Raw genomic sequence first — 19,261 nt, 5'->3', positions numbered from 1 at the left:
CCTCACTTGGTACACACAAGGATTGATTATTTCTTTATGAATACAGTTGATAGATTTAGAATAGAGGAATGTAAAATTGGAATAGCGGACTTATCGGACCATTCTATCCTTCACCTTAAACTAAGTCTGAACAGTAGAAAAAGGAATACAGTATGGAGAATGAACGTCGGCATACTAAATGATCCAGGGTTTGTCGAGGAGATTAAAACAGAAATAAATTCATATAGGGAAATAAATGATAATGGAGAAGTAGATTTTACGATTCTTTTGGATGCTTTGAAGGCAGTAATGAGGGGAAAACTAATATCCAAAGCAGCATATCTGAAGAAAGCTAGACAAGAATTGTATCAGACCAAGATTAAAGAGCTTAAAAATCTAGAGCAGCAACATAAAAACCTGAACGACCCAGACATACTTCAACAAATTAAAGAAGTGAGGACCAAAATAAATGAGATTCTAGGAAATGAAGTAGAAAAGAAAATCAGATTCACCAAACAGACATATTACGAATCAGGCCCTAAAGCAACAAAATTATTAGCTAGACGAATAAGGAAACAACAACTCATGAATACAATTCATAAAATCAGAGATCCTGTTACCAATACTTTTGAATATGAACCAGAAAAAATCGATAAAATATTTGAAGATTATTACAAAAAATTATATTCACAACCGGCCTCAGCGGACGAGGAGATGGTAAGAAGTTTTCTAAATACATTAGATTTACCGACAATAGGAGAAAAACAAAATAAAGATATGAATTCATATATTACATCAAGGGAACTGGAGGATGCTATCAATAGATTAAAATCAAACAAATCGCCAGGAAGCGACGGCTTCCCAGCCGAGTGGTACAAAGTGTTTAAAAAGGAACTGAACCCAATACTGTTAGCAGCATTCAATGAAACCTTGAAAACAGGAAAGATCCCCTCATCTTGGAAGGAGGCCATAATTACGGTGCTCCCTAAGGAAGGAAAGGACAAAGGATTTTGTGAGAATTATAGGCCAATATCAATACTAAACTGTGACTATAAAATATATACAACCATCTTGGCCAAGAGACTTGAGACCTTCGTGCCAGATCTAATTAGCGAGGACCAATCAGGATTTATCAAAGGACGCCAAACACAAGACAACATAAGGAGGACTCTGCATATAATTGATGAAGTTCAGAAGAAGGGAGAAAGTGTCCTGTTACTCAGTTTGGATGCGCAAAAAGCTTTTGATAGCGTTAGCTGGAGGTTTTTATATTTATGTTTGGAAAAATTCGGCTTTAATACAGACTCAGTTAATGTCATAAAAACACTCTATCAGGAACCAAAAGCTAGAATAAAAATAAATGGCAACCTCACTAATTGGTTCAATCTGGAAAGATCAACTAGACAAGGATGTTGTCTTTCACCGACTCTCTTTGCGATTTTCATCGAGCCTTTGGCTCAAGCGATACGTGAGGATGAAGGTATAACAGGAATAGAGGTGAATGGCGATGAACACAAAATTGGGCTTTTTGCGGATGACGTTTTGATTAGTTTAAAACAACCAGATGTGTGCCTTCCTAACCTTATGAATAGACTGGACTCTTTTTATCACTTGTCAGGTTATAAACTAAATGTGACCAAAACACAGGTTCTACCCATAAATTATACCCCATCACAACATATCCAACAAGCATATAAATTTAAATGGAAGGCAAAAACAATTCAATATTTAGGAGTGATCATTGTTAAAAATCGAACAAAATTATATGAAACTAACTACAGGGTCATAAACCGAGAAATTCAGAAAGATATGGAAAGATGGTCGGTTCTAACATTGGACTTCAGCTCCAGAATAGAAATCATTAAGATGAATATTTTACCAAGACTCTTGTATTTATTTCAGGCATTGCCGGTAGACATTCCAAACTCCCAATTTAAAGAGTGGAACAAAAAAATCTCTCGCTTCATTTGGGGGGGTAAGAGGCCAAGGATAAAGTTTACAACTCTCCAGAACCCCAAAAATAAAGGTGGATTAGCATTGCCGAATCTTTTAGAATATTATTATGCAGCACAGATACGTCCCCTGGTGCTCTGGTGTGACCCTATGTATATTTCAGGGTGGAAAAGTATAGAATTAAAAACAGAGGGGTGTCATGTACAAAGCATGATAGCAAATAGGGACATGTTCAAGAAGTGTGAAGAACTGCTCGACCCAATCACTAGATTCACATTGGAAACCTGGTTCACAGTGATCAGGAAATATAATTTGGGGAGGGAAATAAAAATGTTTACTTGGGTGGCCTATGACTCTAAATTTAAACCAGGGGTGTCAGATAACAATTTTAAACAATGGATAAATAAGGGAATTACAGCATTGTGTACAATAATTGATGGGGGCAAAATTAAGAGCTTTACAAAATTGAAGAGAGAATGTGACTTGGAGGATGGGGATCAATTTAGATACTTCCAAATCAGGGACTTCTTTGAGAAGGAAATAAAACCAGATCTCCCCAAGGAGCTGAATAAAGTGACTGTGACACTGGGTAATGCGTATGAGAGCAATACAGGTAGAGTGATCTCAACATTGTACCAGGGACTTGAAAAGAACAGGGGAACCTCTACGCTGTATATTAGAGACAGATGGATAAAAGAAAGTAAAATAGAACTGACTGAAGAGGAATGGTTTAAAATCTGTGACAACCAGCGAACCACCACCAGCTCCAGAATGTGGAAAGAATTCTGCTGGAAAAATATAACCAGGTTTTTTATTACACCTAAGACAAAAAGCAAATTTACAGCTGAACAACAAACATGCTGGAGAAGGTGTGGGGAGCTGAATGTAGGGCATACGCATATTTTCTGGGAATGTGTGAGAATAAGAAGGTACTGGAATGACGTATGGATGGAAATGAAAAATATGCTGGGGTATGAACTACCAATATCATGTAAGGTTCTGTATCTGTGTGCTTTCACGAGTGAAGTTGTTTTATTTGAAGACAGATATCTGGTGAAAATTGTGTTAGCTGCAGCAAAAAAAGCAATAACTAGGAAGTGGTGCAAAGAGGAACCTCCCACACTGAGGAACTGGTTGGACATTATAGAGGAGATATACAATATGGAGAAACTCACACACATACTGAGACTCCAGCAAGGTCAATTTAACAAGAAATGGGACAAATGGACATCATACAAGGCTCGCAACAGGGACACCAATACAGAGTCTGAATGAAACCGGAAAAGCATGGATGATGTATCATGTGAATGTATATACCACTGACACTGACAATGTTCTTTGTGTGTTTTCTTGTCTGCAAAAAATCAATAAAATTTGAGTGTTAAAAAAAAAAAAACCTGTTTTCACATGAATGAATGAATAAATGAATGAATGAATGAATGAATGAATGAATGAATGAATAAATGAATGAGATAAAATGATAGAATAACGTTCACATGGCATATCTGTATATACATTAAGTGGTTTTATCTTTTACTTTTTTACTTGACTATAATGGAAATACTTTAAAACCATCCTCCCAAAAAGGAAGAATATAAACATAAATGCTGCATTTCCGCTAGTGGCCTGCTGGGGGCGGTAACGGACCAACGAGGACACTGAAGGAAAAGAATGCGCGCAAGCAAGACGTAAGCCCAATAATAAATATTATATAAATAAAAAACAGCAACAACAGTAACGGCTGTTCGTAGATGGTGTATCTGAATTTTATTGTGTATCCAGTGTTTCCCCAAAATCAAGTTTAAGGTCCAACCTGAGGATGAAAATCCTCACATAGTGAGACAACGCGAGCAATTGAGGATTCCTTACAGGCTACGGAATGACTGTATGGTGATCTGTTCACAGAAATCAGCCGGGGGCTATTTGGATGCCTGTGTTTTACCATTTGTTTAAAGGAAACTGATAATGTGGGGATAAATTACATTAAAAACACGGGAGCTTGGAGTCAGCATCCGCCCTGGTTTCAGCACCATGGAGAGTCACATGAAAGCCAGATCAGTTGCGTTTGATTTTCTGCACATCAATGCAGGCAGAAGACTGTTCTTTTGATCAGTCGGGGGTATATATATATATATATATATATATATATATATATATATATATATATCCAGAAATCTTGAAGGTGGTTGGGCGTTCCTGATCGACCAAATATCGAGAAATATATGGTATTTTTTTCATCACACGGATCTATAGAGACTATCGATCATATATGTTGATGGAAATCTAGTACCGCCTGTCCATATGCATGTATGCATGTCCCCATATGGGTGGGGGATTCAGTGGTTAAGTAATGGCCCGCGCGTTATGTAACGCACTTGGTTGGCAGCGCATCGTGCTCCGTCAGTGCGTGTTTGTGCCCGCTGGTGTGTTAGTGTCGTCAGTGTTCACTCAGCTCTGCTCCGGCTCACATCCTCCACTTCATCCTCCCAGCACAGCCCAGGCTGGCACAGGCAGCACCAGCAAGCCTTTGTGCGTCTGCTCTCCCAACAAATACAAGCCAAACATCCAGGTAGGTGTTTTACAATGTTATCTTTTAAGAAGAAGAGCACATTCATAGCAGGCGAAGACTTAGAGCAAAAACGGCAAGAGTTTTGGGGATGGGAGTAGACGGGAGGAGGAGGAGGGGGGGTTGTTTACAAGTTCAGGAATGAGTATCTTTGTTTTAAGCTTTTGATGGAAAATATATATTTAATCATGCGCCAAAATCTTCAATATTTTAAAATAAAGTCATATTAGGATGAAGCTGAATATGTCATTATGTATTTATTTTATTTATTTATCTATTTAATTTCTTTTTTTTACTGGATGCATCGCTCGAGGTAAACATTCATGGGGGCGTTAAATGAAACAAAACAAAGAGTAATTTCTGAAAACAGTACATATAAAAGGCATATAAAGCTGTCTGATAGAGAGACTGTCAGTATGGGAACATCATGTTATAATCCTCAGCCAAACAAAGGCATGCGAGCAAACAACAGATGACGTTCCCCAGGTTCTTTCATTCATACGCCAAAGTTCTTTCAAATTATTTACTTTTGAAGGATTTTAGGTTTTATATGACTGATGGAGACCAATTGTTTACTAAAGTAGGGATATTTTGAACAATGAATATGAGTGGTTAACTGAAGCTCTCTGTTTGAAGAGAGTTGGTATTGATTTCAAATTGCTTCATACTGAAAGTGAGATCATACGACGACGCACTCTGAGACTAAAATAATAAAAGCAAACAAATAACTTCACATATTATTACATGGCACGTAGATACAGATAATCTGGCACCTTCCAGAGCTGTCTAATAATTAATACGCATCTGGGTTCACTGAAATGACGCAACATCACATTTTCATGAATAAACATTAGACAGAATGTGTCATTGGGTGAGTTAAGTGTTGAAATGGAATAAACAGCTCCTTATTAGTCCACGTGTCTGATCAATGTTATAAAACACATATTCTGAGATGGATTAAAATAATTATCATCAACTCTGGACCATGTGGAAGAGTGAAAGTGCTCCAGTGGAGGTTTAGAGGCTGGTTTACCAGCAACTCGCTGATGTCATAGCATCTATCTACTAAAACTGTGCCCTTCCTGTAAAGTTATTTCTGAATACATTTCCAGAATGATTGTAGTTTATACCAGAAGACAGTATGTTTGTACATTGTCTAACAGATCTGATAATCTCAGGTTTGCACCTTATACCATGCTTAGTTCCTTCCCCAGCAAGTAGCTACCCAACTTTGTGAGGAGTTAAGTTGCAGACTAAAATCAAAAGATCTGTTGCAGGATTGAGCCTCACAAAAAAATGTGAAGAAAATAATTGTCAGTTCCCAGCACAAAACACAATTCGTTCACAGTAAAGGCTCAGACATGGCAGACCTTTCTGCTCTCCAAATATGATTGAAATACTTAGTCTGCCTTTTTAAATTGTATGATGTTTGAACATTATGTGAAACTTTTGCAAATGTTCAGATATTAAAGAATTATTAAATTTTCAGTGCCCTTGAAACTTGTGATATCTGCATTGTTAGTGTGGCCGAAACATATTTTGTGTTACACCAAATAGTCATCCAAAAAAGATTACGCCATAAATACAAAATCTTTAAAAGCACACAATTTCAGACAACCAAGTTCAAGCCTCATCTGACATAAAAAAACAAAAACATTTGGTTAGTTTAAGAAAACACATGTATAGTCTTAAAGATGGATACGAATGTAGATTGTGATGGACTGGTGGACTGTCTCCGGTGTGTGCAATTGATGATCGCTGAGATATGACATGTGGACAAGGTTACTAACATCATAATTCCTTTTAAGACGGGAATATATCAACACAGACAAAAGTGAATCTAATCAGCTGCAGGCACCAGAATTTATGTTGACAATAATCTGGGTCCAAACGTCTCTGTAGGTTTGTCATGACTCAAAGAACAAATGGCGGTCATGCATCAAACATGTTTTTGTTTTCTACAAGAAAGTTCTACCAGAGAAGCGTATGAGGGGCAGGTTAACTCAGAGTTTTACTTGACAGTCTGATCTTTTCCTAATCCTAACTGGGTATACTGCAACTAAACAGTGAAGAAAAAACATTTTTTTTCACAAACTAGAAATAAGATCATTAAGTATCACTTTTCCCAATGCGACATGTATGCAAGTTTGTTGAATGAGTTCAACCACTCAATATTATTCAAAAAGAAGAAGAAATCATGTCTGGTTAAGCACGTGGTCCTGCACTTGCTGGCTCAGGAACAGTTTGTACATTCAGGGTGAGAAAAAAACAGCAGCTTGTAACACACGCATCACTTCAGCACAGCATAGATATTATAATTTCTCTGCATGAGCAGGAGAAGCTGCCCTGCTTCCATGTTCCACCCATTCATGCATTTTCTCCCCCTCAGTTGCTAGGAGTGTTGCTATGGCACCGTTGTGGTTGTTCAGCCTTGGTGGGCACAATCAAATTCTGCCATGTTGGTGAGCCGGGCTGATGTGCATCAGCACAACATTAGGACGCTGCTGATGTCTGAAAACAGAAATGAAAGTGACAGAGCTGGTGCAGGCCACCCAGAAAGCAAATCTATTTCTGCAAATGAGGTGGAGTTTGAGTCCCCCGACTCTCACGTCTATTTCTGCAGTACTCACGGGGCCTGGGTGGATTTAAAAAAAGAGGATTTTCTGCATAACCATTCAGGCCTATTACGTTGCAATATCAGGACGTGAAGTGGAGATTGTTTGGGCCAAATGTTCACAGCACATTGAATGAAAGAAAGACAAGCTGGGATTCACAAATAAAACAGCAGCAGGGAGGCCTGGGGGGGGGGGTCAATGACATCATTCCTACAAAAAATAAAGTAATACAAAAAAACATGTAGTTATGCAACTGCCCTCCACAGGCCACCAACAAGAGAGCTGAAGTGACATGATTGTATAAAGTTTATCAGAGCATGAGCGGAGAAATGCATTATTTAGGTCTGAAGCATCAATAAAAAATGTGTCTCTTTTTTAAAATGTCCATGTACAAAACCAGAGAATTCAGTACTTGACGTGAATTTCTTTCTACTTTGATATACGATATCGCTCCATCACCAGTTATTACTCGGTGATTGAAGCACTTTGTAGCTGTTGGCGGCCAGCCACACAGTTCTGGCACGGACGGCTGATAGCGAGCGTTTGAGTCGTCTCATCTGTTACTGAGCCTCTCGCCTGGTTGGGATGACTTGGATGTAAAAGCAAAACAGGAGAAACATATTATTCATAGTTTTCTGGCTTTCTGTAGCCGAACACTCTGAATTCTGCTTTTTTTACGTATATATACTGTATAAAGCAGTGGAGTTTAGTGTAGTATATATTTGTATCATATAAATGCTTTTGCAGCCAGTGAAGTGGTGGCTGTTAGTGTCAGTTTGTTAGTTTGGTGGGGTTTGTGTATTCATGATCCCCCTGTTGACTCTGAAGAGCCAATTACTTTTCCCCGTCATATTAAATATGAGGTTAGCAGAGAAAAACGAACACGATAAAAAAAATGGGATGCACTGCCCCATCCTAGCACACATAAAATACATTCTAATGATTTTATTAAGCTTATCCTCCTTCAGCTTGAAAGTCTGATGCTCTGACAATTTCATTGTAGTTTCATGACAGCTTCTAAAAATATCTTCCCATGACTTTTCATTTTGCATCATGCAGCTTACCTGCAAAGACAGCGTAACAGCCGGCTTCAGCTGTGCCTTTCCTCATTGATCTATAAAATGCAGCAGCACATTGACACTATAAACAGAGATTTTAAAATAAATACTTAATACCATGAGAATGCTGGTTATAGAAACTCCAGAACAAAAGCATGCAAATGTAAACATTCACCTAAATAAATCTTTAATATCTTACAGGGACTGGGCTGCCAGCCTAGCAGAAACACAGTGGAAGATTTTTAGGCCATTTTCCCTCTTTTTAATAATTTCTGCTGTTGTTTGAACTTGATTGTCAAATGACTTACAAATCCTGAATGAGATTGTTTCATTTTTACATCTAGAGATCTTATCTGTTTCATAAGGTCATAAATTCAGGGTTGTGTATCGGGCACGGCCGGCCCCGGGCCTCCTGTGCCATCTGTACCAGGCAGATTGTGTGTGTGTGTGTGTGTGTGTGTGTGTGTGTGTGTGTGTGTGTGTGTGTGTGTGTGTGTGTGTGTGTGTGTGTGTGTGTGTGTGTGTGTGTGTGTGTGTGTGTGTGTGTGCTGCTGGTGATGGTGGAGGGATTTGCTGGTCTAACAGAGTTCAAACAGATGACTCTTGTTTGTTCCATGTCAGCATGCTGCCACATTAAAGAAATGACTCAACTCATTTTTTAGGGCCCGAGCACCTTCAGTGCGAAGGCCCTATTGTATCTGTAGGAATTTTTCTTTTTTCTTTTTTCTTTCTTTCTTTCTTCTGACGAAAGGAGGGCCTTTTTGCCCCCCTAAACGTGCCCAAAAAGTCACCAAATTGTGCATGCAAGTCAGGCCTGGCGAAAAATTTGATATTTAATGGTTTACATTGATGGGCGTGGCAAAATGGCTCAACAGCGCCCCCCGGAAAACTTTGTGCCTCAAGCCCCACAATACGGTTTGACGTACATGCACGAAAATCGCTACACACCTGTATCAGTACACAACTTAAAGAAAAGTCTCTTGGCGACATGGCCGAAACCGAACAGGAAGTCAGCCATTTTGAATTAATCGTGTCACTTTGGCGCAATTTATGCCATTCCTTCGGCAGTTAATACGGCCCGAACCGTAACGTGCACCCAAGTGTGTTATACATCAAAATGTGCGTCTCCATCCTGCGACAACACGCATTACTTTTCTCTTTCAAAAGCGTTACCGTGGCGACGCTAGACGCCAAAAAGCGCGCCCACCCTTCATCTGGTTGGTTCAGACAGAAAAAACTTTGCGCCTCAAGCCCCACAATACGGTTTGACGTACATGAACAAAAATCGGTACACACCTGTATCATGTTGCAACTTAAAGAAAAGTCTCTTGGCGCCATGGCCGAAACCGAACAGGAAGTCGGCCATTTTGAACATTCTGAATTAATCGCGTAATTTTGGAGCAATATGAGCCATTCCTTCGAGAATTAATACGGCCCGAACCGTAACGTGCACCCAGGTGTGTTATACATCAAAATGTGCGTCTCCATCCTGCGACTACGCGCATTACTTTTCTCTTTCAAAAGTGTTACCGTGGCGACACTAGACGCCAAAAAGCGCACCCCCCTTCATCTGATTGGTCCATATTTGATAGTTCCCCAAAAGGCACCAAATTTTGCATGCAAGCCAGGCCTGGCGATAAATTTGATATTTCATGGTTTGCATTAATGGCCGTGGCAAAATGGCTCAACAGCGCCCCCCGGAAAACTTTGTGCCTCAAGCCCCACAATACGGTTTGACGTACATGCACGAAAATCGGTACACACCTGTATCATGTCGCAACTTAAAGAAAAGTCTCTTGGAGCCATGGCCAAAACCGAACAGGAAGTCGGCCATTTTGAATTAATTGTGTAATTTTGGTGCAATTTATGCCATTCTTTCGGCAATTAATACGGCCCGAACCGTAACATGCATCCAGGTGTGTTATAAATCAAAATGTGCGTCTTCATCTTGCGACTACGCGCATTACTTTTCTCTTTCAAAAGTGTTACCGTGGCGACGCTAGACGCCAAAAAGCGTGCCCCCCTTCATCTGATTGGTCCATATTTGATAGTTCTCCAAAAGTCACCAAATTTTGCATGCAAGCCAGGCCTGGCGATAAATTTTATATTTCATGGTTTGCATTAATGGGCGTGGCCTAATGGCTCAACAGCACCCCCTTGAAAACTTTTCTCTGCCCTAACTTTTGAAAGGTTTGACATAAAGAGTCGTGGGTGGTGTCATGGGACTCGGTATTGAGTCCTTGACCATAATTGGTGAAAATTAGCCCCGCCCCTTCTTCAGATTGGTTGTCCCGATTTTCTGCTATAACTTTTGAATGGTTTGACATAGAGAGTCGTGGGTGGTATCATCAGATTCTGTATGGAGTCCTTGACCTTCATTGGCCTGAATTAGCCCCGCCCCTTCTTCTGATTGGTTGTCCCTTTTTTCTGCTATATCTTTTGAATGGTTTGACATAGGAAGTCGTGGGTGGTGTCATTTCTGATATGCTTATGGGGGCGGTGGCCGTGAGTGCGAGGGCCCGTTCATCGCTGCTTGCAGCTTTAATTTTGTCTTGTTTTCTTCTCGGTGCAGGAGAAGGCAGTCTGAAGCGCGATGGGACCGTTCCAAGAATACGAGGTGAGTCTCGTCAGTGCTTTTAACTGTGGCGTGATGTCTGAATGCTCCAAAAATAACCACATGGAATTCATTTTTGTTGCAATAAAGTGAAGGCAAACGTTTATAAAGCCCAAAAACTGCAGTCATGAACATGACATCAGCCACCAATCCAAACACATTGTACAAACTACAGAATTGTGTGAATTTAAATACAAAATGTTGCTATTTAATATCAAATTTATGACTTTGATGTCGCACTGTTGTTCGCACCAAAAATATTGACTGGTCCTTGCTTGTAGTAGTTCATAGTTTAGTACTAAAGACATGTACATGTCTGCTTTTAATTTAAATTCTCAAGTTTACCGTATCCTCTGAATGACAGCATTCAGCATTCCTGGATGCAGTTATTGGCAGTAAAAGTTGATTTTGACTCTGATTAATCTTACAAATGATGCTTTGAACAGGAAAAGAAATCACCAGAGAAAGGAAGCCCTCGCAGCCGCATCCCACGCTTGGTCCTTCATCCTTTCCGGCCAAAGGACAAAGGATCACCTCTGTCCGATACTCCTTTGTCAGAGGAGGAGGGTAAGGAGTGTGACCTCAGCTTCTGCTCCGGTAAGGAATCCAGTTCAATTCCAGGGATAAGCTTTCAGCGCGTTATCATAAACACATAAAGTTGCCAGCATTTAAAGAAAACTGAACAGCCATGAATACCTCATAAAAAATCTCAGCTACTTAGAACAACCAGCACAGTCTGCAGGCGTTCACACCGTACACATGCAAGCTCAGTTAATGCATATATGTTTTGTCAACAAACACTGCAAAATGCATGAGCAATGCGTGTAAGTTGTGTAAGCTGTTTTGGTATCTTTCACTCACATAAAAAATAAATCAAAACGGCTGGTGAAGCACCTGGAGCTGTGATTGACTGCTTGTGTTCGCTGCCTGCCTTTAGCTGCTTGTTCCCGGCTATTACGTCTGTGTGCCTGTCTACAATAGATGACACCGGCTGCCCCACTAGTCAGTCTGTGTCCCCCTCCAAAACCCCGTCAGGCTCCGAGCAGAGTGCCAGGTCGCCCATTCTCCCAGAGCGCAAAACCAAAGTGAAGAGGGTGAGGGTGATGACGGAGTGGAGCGGCGAGGCGCGCAGCATGCAGAGGCACAAGAGGGAGCTGAGGTCAGCCATGAAAGCCAGAGGTAAATGAAGCGGTGGAGAAAGAAACCTTTTGTTTTCTGCAGAAAAAACAGAGATCAGACCAGTGCTGATTTAATAACAACACTATCATGTTTTATACTTACTGCCTAAATGGCCAAATGTTCCCTAAAAACCAAAGTACAGTATCACTGCATTTGTCACATGTCAGCAGACAGCAAGCTCCCAGCCACGAACCAACAGTGGCAGGGTCAAAGCTGTTTCCCTGGAAACAGACGGGGGTGAATTATAATCCATGCATCTGTGTTCCCTTAAGATTTACCAGAAACAGTGCACACTCTTTATGCCCAAATTCAATTTCCCCCCTCTTTAATCTGAGGGAAACAAGAAAAAAGTGCTTGATCATGAGTCAGAGTTTGGAGCAAAGCTGATTGGCCGTGGGAGAGGTCCGGGAGCTTTGGCCAATTAGTCTGATTAGTGGAAGGTTACTACACTGACTCACTGTGGTCTCTGTGGACTCAGCCGGCGGTGCACGGTCACCAACTTCTGAGTAATTCTGCACGTCACAGAAACAACTGGACGTGTTACTATGGTGTTGTTTGATGGGAAAACATGTTTCTCAGGTAGGCTTCTGCATTAAATACTTCAATGTTTTAGTGCTTAACGTTCCTCAGTTTTAACAGGTCATCAAGGGTTTGTTGTGCTGGGTTTTTCCATGTTAATGAAACTCTGTCCTCAACATTTGAGCAGATTGTTTTACACACGGAATAATGGTATGGATTATTGGGGAGTAGTTCCAGAAGTCTAACATCCTGCTTTAAAAAGGAAAATGAGGCAAAAACAGGATGGTACTGCAGTAAATCCTTAAAAAGGGGGGTTTGGGAGGCAAACTGTTACCTACATCGAGCTAATTGGCTTTCCTAAATTTCCTAAAGTTTGCAAGTTTGAGTATTGAACCTGGATATTAAAAAGGGAAGAATTAAAGACTGGAGCATGCATAGATCCAGGAATATTTTTCATAGTTTGGAAAACATCTCTTTATTGCTCCATGAATCACAAAGTGCGGCATTAGAACTCTCTCTTGACTACGTTCATATAAATATCTCTAAAATGAGTTTAAAAATAAGCTCCATAAAACACATGCTGTATTTTTCATTGGACAACAGAGGGATATTTACTATTTTAGGCTCTAAAATTACCTGATTATTTGAGGTATTTCATGTCTCAACGTTTAATAATGCGTTGTTGCGAAATAGAAGCTGACCAGTCAAAGGCGTCCACATCTGGACGTTTTCCCTTTGCTGTCATCTCCTTGGAAGTGAGGAGAGGAAATGGTTATGGTTTAAAGTTGACATGAATCATTCTTTTGAGTTAAATACTTGCCTCAAATCAAGTGCTTATATTCCTCATTGCTACACTCGGATGTGAGATTTACTGATGTTGCCATCAGAGCATCCGTGGAGGGCACCGGTGAGGATACTGAAATATCCTAAGCTAGTGACCTTTTGTAGGACTTGAATGCTATTTTAGGTTCTGGACATTAGTTTTGTCTTAGAGTGGAGAGATACTTGAATATTAAATATTGGTTATTAAAAAGTCACATGAACAGGTTGGGTGGATATGAACTTTGTTTCAGCATCAGATAGCTGTGGCTTTTAAGTTTATCTATTTAAATGAAGAACATTGGTTTGTCTCTGGTGTATTTTACATGGGAAAGTGGAGTGAGAGACTCTTTAAAACTTTAAATCAATTTTTGCCAAATCTTTAGTGGGTTTTTGAGACCTTTGAGTTTGTTCATTTGTTTATTTTTGCATTACTGGGGTGGGACTGCCAAAGGCATATATGTCGTTCCTGAGGCACTAAGGTGTTAACCTGCTGGTTTTACTTTGGCCAAAACCATTGAAACATTGAGCTATGAACACGTAAGGCATGTGGAGGGAATTGCCAGCACAAAAGTGGTAAAGATCTAAAATATTTTAGAGCTAACGTTTGCTATCGATGGCTAATGTGTTTTACTCAGCGGAAATTGTTCACTTCCTTCATGGAAAGGTGCTTTATGATGACATTTTTGTTAATGAGCCCCATTGTGAATGAATGATTTCCACTTCCTGCAGGCAGTGAGGCAGACTTCAGCTCCTCCAGCAGCTCAGGAAGCCTGAAGACCAGGGAGGGCCCTGCTGCAAGTTCGGTTGGGAAAAAACCTCCTTCACGCAGGTATGTATCTGGCTATCTCATTTGTGCTTTGATAGGTGATCAATAAAGTTGAGATGGTGGTCTACCTCCTTTAAGCAAAACTAAAACGGTCCATTTTGCATTAAAGTGATTTTATATACATACAGCTTGTTTTGAATTCTTCCCAGTCGTGGCATTCACATCCGACCGCTGCCAGTGTTCAAGCCGGGTGGGAGCCCGAGGGCCAACCGTGACGCAGAACTCTACGCTCCGTACAGAACTCCTCCCAGAACCAGCAGCTCCACCAACACTAGCAGCTGCAACTCCAGCCCCACATCAAGGTACCAACCGTGGACTTTCCGCCATGCATCATTTGTAATCTTCAAAAAAACAGGTTGCAAATGTAAAATATAATCCTCCACTCGTTGTCCACTTGTGATCCCTATAGACCATGTTTTTCTGTATGTTTCCACTTTAATTGGAAATTTAACTTGTTTTGAAGTGAAAGTAGATGGACTCGAAGGCAGAGATTTGGAATACGGTTCAGGCAGAGGCAGCATTACCTCGAGTGTGTCGTTGGATTAAGCGCAGGCTCTTATCATTCGCTCTTTTGCAGCTGGCTGGTATTATCTAGGTCATGGTTTGGCTTTAGCTGGAATTAATGAGGATTTTGTAGTGCAAATGTCTGAATGTGCAGCCCAAACAGCCCACCCCACTGTTTGAGGTCCACAGAGAAGCAGACTGGTTCACCTTGGTTTAGACGAGGTACAGCAGCCATGTATTTTTCAGATTAAGAACTATATAGCCTAAAATTTAGAAAGGATTTGGGACTACCATGATATTCATACATGCACATTACTTGAAATCCTTTCTTGGGAATATAAAGCACAGTCATTGCACAGCAGAGGCAAAATCTACCATGTTTATCCCATGTTCACTTTCCATAAATGTATTGTAATCCTCCACTTTTCTCTTTAAGACGTCCCGCTTGTCACTTTTTCTCTGCCTGGCTACGTGTCTTGTGACATGTTTGCTTCTCTGATGCTACCTTCTCCCGGGCTGTTTCTATTTCTGGCAAGGATGAAGAGCATTTGCATCAAAGCCTCGAGTATTTCAGGTTGCCAGGATATTTCGGATGAACTGAGTTGGGCTCAGGTTCTGCTTTGCATATTGTCCAAATCCTCCACTCATTCCTGATAAACAAAAACCCTTTCATCAGTTATCTTTGAGCATGACACAACCATGCTCGGGGGGGCATTTCAATGTTCATGCAAAAGGCTTTAGATTTGACCTTTTCTCTAGTGAGGGGATGTTTTTGCTTGCTTCGTCTGCTGGTAGTCGGACTGAACCAGCGGTTTCAGCTTTTAACTGCTTTCCTTGAATGCCAGTAATCCTTTTGTCAGACGGTAATTCCAGGCTTGAGGGAGCATCTGCCCTGGCAGCACTCCTTCAGCCAGACTAATTATCTCCTACAGGGAGTCAACTTTCTTTTAAAGCATCTAATTGGTTTGTTTTCTGCTGCTGTGTCACATTGTCTGGTTGAAGAGTGATGAACTGTACATGAGACACGCACCTAATTTCCTTTCTCACTGCTGTCATCTCATGCTCTGCGAAACAGGAGCGTGAGCTTGGGCTTCTACCACTCCTGTGGGGACAACCATGGCGTCCGGCCCCCGAACCCGGAGCAGTATCTGACCCCTCTGCAGCAGAAGGAAGTGTCCATCAGACACCTGAAAACCAAACTGATGGAGTCTGATACCAAAGTCCATGACAGGTTAGGACTGAAGTTTGGGCGATCATAGCTCTAGGTCAGGGGTGTCCAAAGTCGGTCCTCGAGGGCCGGTGTCCTGCAGGTTTTAGATGTTTCCCTGCTTCAGCACACCGTGATAAAAGTAGCTGTGTCACCAACAGAGTTGTCCAGACCTTGATGGCAAGCTGGTGACGACCGTTAATTTGAATCAGGTGTGTGTTGAAGCAAGGAGACATCTAAAATATGCGGGACACCGGCCCTCGAGGACCGACTTTGGACACCCCTGCTCTAGGTCTTTCAACGTTTGGAGATGGGTTGATTATTGGTGTACTGGATGAAAATATTGGTGTCATGATGGTGATGTAATGCCAACAAGTATAAACCAAATGGGTGACGACTGACTAAGTGATCAAGTAGTTGCTCTCCACTTGAATTTAAATATAAAGTAATTCTGGCCTTTCTTTGTTTTGGTTCATTAGAGAGACAGAAATTGAAGAGCTGAAGTCCCAGCTTGGCAGAATGAGGGAGGATTGGATTGAAGAGGAATGCCATCGGGTGGAGGCTCAACTGTCCCTTAAAGAAGCCCGGAAAGAGATCAAGCAGTTGCGTCAGGTGGTGGAAACCATGAAAAACAGCTTGATGGAGAAGGATAAGGGAATTCAGAAGTACTTCATTGATATCAACATCCAGAACAGGAAGCTGGAGTCCCTGCTGCAGAGCATGGAGCTGGCCCAGAGTGGCGCCAACCTCCAAGATGAGAACCCCTTGGACTTCATGTGCGACAGCCCCGACGGCGATGGGGGGAAGATGGTGAGGGGGGAGGTGGAGGGAGGGATGGAGCTCGATGACCAAGGAGCAGAGGCCATGGCAGACAGTGGGCTGTTGCTGAACGATGAGATGGCGAACAGAGCGGACATCTTTGATCAAGTCTTCATGTCCAGCAGTCCGGGGGTTGCAGGAGAGTCCGGCCTTGGGGTGTCGGCGCTGTCGGAGGAGCAGCACGAGTCCATTTCAGCCCCATCATCTCTGCCAAACGCACTTTCAGCAGCCACAGTCACCACCTCCTCCAGCACCACTACTACTCAGGAGAGCACAGAAGATAAAGGAGTCCAAACCGACCCAACGGCCACATCGCCAGACCTGCAGGCTCTGCTGATTCAGCTCCTGAAGGTCCACGGCGCTTCTCTGGGAGATGCCACTCTATCAGGCCCCAACAGCCTCCTGGGATTCCCAAACCTACCCACTTCCACTGCTTTGTCTTTACCCGACACCCCACCAGGGAGCTCCGACTCCACCGTCAGCTCTGCCACTTCCTGCTCTGGGCGTTCCGAGGGCCCGCGGTTCATGGAGGAGCTGGACTTTGTAGTCCGCGAGGAGGACCCACGTCCGTCGCCAGGACTGGACGTGGTGTGCAAGCGTTACTGGAGCAGCAGTTTCTTCGTGGATCTGGTGGCGGTAGCCGTCCCGGTGTTGCCCACGGTGGCCTGGCTGTACTCGCGGCACGGGGTGGACGGAAGTGCTCCGGTGTACAACATCGCTGCTCTGATCAGGGGCTGTTGCATCATGGGATTGCACTCACTTCGTCACGTCAAGCCAGATGTGTAATTCCCTTCCACCCGCATGCATACACCCAACTTTGAACTTAAAAGCACTGAGGCATCCTTTTCAGCAGTATCTCAGCTCTGGTTTTGTTTCTCACTGGACGTTGATGCTGTTGGTTCCAGCACTGTTATTTTGCACTGCAACATTACCATGAGTGGAAGATTAGTGGTGACAAGAACTTTATTTATGAAGTTGATTTACATATTATTTATAAGCATATCATCTAAGTAGATGGTTATGTTATTGTCCTGTGCTGTCCTTACATTATATTTTTCTTAATATTTAGGAGGTCAAAGACTACTTTTGTTTGTATTCTGAAATGTTTACTATTTAAAGAAAAAAAAACTAACCTAAAAAAACTTAAACCTTCAGCCAAAGCTTTAATGTGAGTTCAGTTTTATGTTTTGTTTTCTTTCCCCTTGCCTTCCTGGAGAAAAGAGCTTTACCTGTTGCAGTCTTGTGTCATCACTAGAACTAAGTTGATGCTTCAAAGCAGCTGACTTGTGTGCCTGAGCAATGTGCAATATTTGTGGTTTACATCAAATGTCCTTGTATCTTTATTAAAGCATGATCATTCTGGGCATGTTGGAGTTTTGAAGACTTTATTGATAGTTTTTTTTGTTTTTGGACGGTGGGTTACCTGACCTTGAAGTTTACCTTGCCTCAGGCCTGTCAAAAGATGGGTTGCCTTTCTTCTGCATGTTTGCATAAATGATGTGGTGTGCAACCAGGCTGCAGCTTGCATAAAAGCCTTCCCGGCCTGCGTCTCCAGACGTCCCCTGGGTGCAGCAGCTGATGCTGTAAGAGCATCACATCCACTTTACTTGCATCTCTCCAAAGCGATTACATGCTGCTGCCCGGGCTTCTCTGACGGCCGAACTGGGTCAGTGCGGCACAGCTTTCCATATTTAATGACAATTAAAGGGGGAGAAGAGCTAAATATACACGAGTTTAAGGTCTTGTGTGTTTCATCTCCACTCCGCCATATGCTGAGTGATGTTGCGTAACCGCGACCTCTCACTCTGAGATGAGTCATCGCAGCCGTAATCCCGTGGACGCGGATGAAGGCTGATTTATGGTTCCGCGTTACACCGACGCAGAGCCCGTAGGCGTAGGTACGCGTTGCTGCGTAACTCCTACGGTGTAGGCTCTGCGTCGATTTAACGCGGAACTATAATCCAGGTTTTAGATGAGTAGACGGGAGTAGCGCACATCTGCGCATACGCCGGTCCTTTCACACCCACGCACGAGTATATAACCACGAGGTTTAGCCCCAGTCTGAGGGCGAATATTTATTTTGAAAGTGGGTCAATCTGAGTTTTTGGAAAGTGCAGATGGGAGTGACGTCACCGTGACGTCAGCCTCCTGTCAACGCAGACTGAGCCGTTATTGTAATATTAGTCTACTAATATAATATATTACAAATAATAGCACTGACCGAAACACCTGCAGAAATGCTGCAGGAATGACATAGCAGCAGTTAAATGCAGCCTTCTGTAAGCTTTAAATATCCACTGGGCTTACATCAAAACACAAAAATAAAGTTTTCTGAACTTAATATGCCTCTGACCATAATTAATTTTTTATTAATGACCACACAGCCAGGCTGGTGGAATTTGTTTCTCTACATTTAACCCATCCCTAATTAGACTAGAGAGCAGTGGGCTGCCATATAAACGGCCCCCGGGGAGCGGTTGGGGTTGAGGGCCTTGCTCAGTGGCCCAGGGTGGTTGACCTGGGTTGCATTCTGGGGGCTTGAACCTGGTCCTCCAGACTCCAGTCCACTTCTGCAACCACTCCCCCACCTTCACAGGATA

At 42.2% G+C, this 19,261-nt stretch overlaps 1 protein-coding gene across 1 annotated transcript; it reads left to right on the top strand.

Annotated features, from left to right (window-relative positions):
• Nucleotides 1–4,145: 4,145 nt before the first annotated feature.
• On the top strand, nt 4,146–18,132 carry sybu (syntabulin (syntaxin-interacting)). The gene is made up of 8 exons (XM_061716258.1): nt 4,146–4,501; nt 10,744–10,788; nt 11,232–11,382; nt 11,767–11,964; nt 14,035–14,134; nt 14,281–14,433; nt 15,711–15,866; nt 16,322–18,132. Exons 2-8 carry the CDS (start codon nt 10,765–10,767, stop codon nt 17,445–17,447), a joined length of 1,908 nt encoding a protein of 635 aa, XP_061572242.1. The 5' UTR covers nt 4,146–4,501; nt 10,744–10,764; the 3' UTR covers nt 17,448–18,132.
• Nucleotides 18,133–19,261: the final 1,129 nt, after the last annotated feature.

This window comes from Cololabis saira, chromosome 3, assembly GCF_033807715.1.
Source record: "Cololabis saira isolate AMF1-May2022 chromosome 3, fColSai1.1, whole genome shotgun sequence".
Classification (NCBI taxonomy): domain Eukaryota; kingdom Metazoa; phylum Chordata; class Actinopteri; order Beloniformes; family Belonidae; genus Cololabis; species Cololabis saira.
This window is presented reverse-complemented; position numbering and strand designations above follow the sequence as displayed.

Bases quoted from the DNA above. Each gene is read 5' to 3' on its own strand.
- sybu (XM_061716258.1), top strand. From the start codon at position 10,765: ATGGGACCGTTCCAAGAATACGAG. The intron at 14,434-15,710 runs GTACCAACCGTG...TCTGCGAAACAG, and splicing joins AACTCCAGCCCCACATCAAG to GAGCGTGAGCTTGGGCTTCT. The intron at 15,867-16,321 runs GTTAGGACTGAA...TTGGTTCATTAG, and splicing joins GATACCAAAGTCCATGACAG to AGAGACAGAAATTGAAGAGC.